The sequence below is a fragment of the Lepidothrix coronata genome, unplaced genomic scaffold (assembly GCF_001604755.1).
Source record: "Lepidothrix coronata isolate B3197 unplaced genomic scaffold, Lepidothrix_coronata-1.0 Scaffold440, whole genome shotgun sequence".
In the NCBI taxonomy this organism is placed as follows: domain Eukaryota; kingdom Metazoa; phylum Chordata; class Aves; order Passeriformes; family Pipridae; genus Lepidothrix; species Lepidothrix coronata.
The window spans coordinates 1-2,013 of NW_016690620.1; the positions used below are offsets into that span (position 1 = coordinate 1).

At 66.8% G+C, this 2,013-nt stretch overlaps 1 protein-coding gene across 1 annotated transcript in view; it reads right to left on the reverse strand.

The window, feature by feature from the left end:
- Window positions 1-5: 5 nt before the first annotated feature.
- SUPT5H (SPT5 homolog, DSIF elongation factor subunit) overlaps window positions 6-2,013 on the reverse strand; it is a gene marked incomplete at its 3' end in the record, with an annotated part of 11,139 nt that continues 9,131 nt past the window's right edge. The window contains exons 14-19 of the mRNA XM_017839586.1: window positions 1,477-1,632; window positions 933-1,058; window positions 766-850; window positions 587-691; window positions 411-513; window positions 6-141 (exon numbers count right to left, since the gene is read on the reverse strand). Of these exons, the coding sequence (XP_017695075.1) occupies window positions 6-141; window positions 411-513; window positions 587-691; window positions 766-850; window positions 933-1,058; window positions 1,477-1,632 (711 nt within the window). The remainder of the gene's footprint in view (window positions 142-410; window positions 514-586; window positions 692-765; window positions 851-932; window positions 1,059-1,476; window positions 1,633-2,013) is intronic.

The window sequence follows — 2,013 nt, forward strand, 5'->3', positions numbered from 1 at the left end:
GTCCTGGACCCCGAGCCGTACATGGGGGTCTGGGAGCCGTACATGGGGGTCCTGGACCCCGAGCCGTACATGGGGGTCTGGGAGCCGTACATGGGGGTCCTCCCGTAGGCCGACGTGAGCCCCCCGGGGCGCCGGGACCCCCTGGGGGGGAAAGGGGGGTCAAACCCCTGACAGAGCCCCCCCTGCGTGGCCCAAGGGTCACCCCGATTCACTGAGGGGTTTCCAAGGGCCCCCACTGACCCACCGAGGGGTCTCCCAGGACCACCCCAACCCACTGAGGGGTTTCCAAGGGCCCTCTCGGCCCATGGAGGGGTCACCCCAACCCACAGGGGGGTCTCTGGGGATGTTCCCACCCCACGGGGGGCTCTCCCCTCCCCTGCAGGGGTCTCTGGGGGTCTCCCCCCACTCACACGGTGGTGAGGCGCTGCCTGTCCACGGAGATGGTCTGGCAGGTCGAGTGCAGCTCCACGCGGGCCGTGGACTCCGTGGCGTCCTTCACCACCCCGATGTACCCTGGGGGGCACGGGGGGGGTCAGGGAGGGTCCCGGGGGGCTCTGGGGGGGGCTCGGGGGGGTCCCACACCCACCTTTGTAGGGCCCCTGCGAGATCCGCACCGTCTGCCCGATGAGGTCGTTGTCGCGCCGGCCCCGCCCGCGGCTCATCCCGCCGGCCCCAAAGCCCCCCCGCTGGCCTGGGGGGGCACAGGGGGGCTCAGGGGGGGCTCGGGGGGTCCCCAAAGACCCCCGGGAGTGCCCCCGGACTCACCAGCCCCGCTGGGGTGCATCGGGCTGCTGATGCGGGGGGACATGGGGGTGAAGCCGCACACCGTGAAGTTGGTGACGTCCCGGGGCTGCAGGCGGGGAAAACGGGGTGAGGAGGAGGGAAAACGGGCAAAATCGGGAAAACTGGGGGTCCTGAGGGGTCCTACGGACCTTGGAGCCCCCGGCCAGCACCAGGTGGCGGGTCTTGCACACGAACATCCCCCCGTTCTCCACCAGCTTCTTGCAGTGCAGGAACGCGAAGCCGCGGAAAAGGTGTCGGATCTCACCCTCGCGGCCCTGGGGGGAGAAAGTGGGGCAAGACCCCAAAATGAGGGGGGTGAGAGGCAGAAAAGGGGGTAAAACTCAAAAAGGGGGTGAAAGCCCAAAATAAGAGGAGTGAGAAGTGAAAAGGGGGGCGTGAAAGCAAAAAACAGGGCGAGAGAAACCCAAAACAAGGAAAGGAACCCCAAAACAAGGGAAGGAACCCCAAAACAAGGGGGGGAACCTAAAAAGCGAAGGTGAAACCCCAAAAAGGGGAGGTGGAACCCCCAAAAATGAAGGAACTCAAAAAGGGAGGGTAAATCCCAGAGCAGGGAGCAAACTCCAAACCAAGGGAGGGAACTCGAGGACGTTCCCAGAGACACAGACAGAGCCGGGGTCCCCCCAGAACACCCCAGGGAGCCCCCCAGGCCCCCCAAGCCCCCCCAGGACGCACGGAGTGGGGGCCATCGATGACTTTGACGATGTCCTTGACGTGGATGTTGTTCTGCTCCGAGTCCAGGGCGACGGCGAAGCGATTGTCCTTCTTCCTGGTGACGGCCTGGTGCCGCACTGTCACCACCTTCCCGTACATGTTCAGCACCTGGGGGGGCCACAGGGGTCAAGGGGGGCTTCCCTAAGTGGGGGACCCCCCTGGGGGTGGGGGCACAGCCCTGGGACAGGGCAGAGCTCAGGGACCCCCCAAAACACTGACATGGTGCTGGTCTGTGACCGCCTTCCCCTGCACGTGGGGGGCACGTCTGGGGGGCTCTTGGCCAAAAAACTGGGGACCCCCCCTGGGGTCAGGGGGAACCCCCCTGGGGTGGTGGGGACCACACTGGGGTGGGGGGCACAGCCCTGGGGTGGGGGCACAGCCCTGGACAGGGCAAAGCTTGGGGATCCCCCCCATCCACAGGACACAGATTGGGGGCCCAGGACCCACCTGTGGGGGGGAAAGCTGGGGACTCACCTGGGGGGTGACAGTGGGGACCCC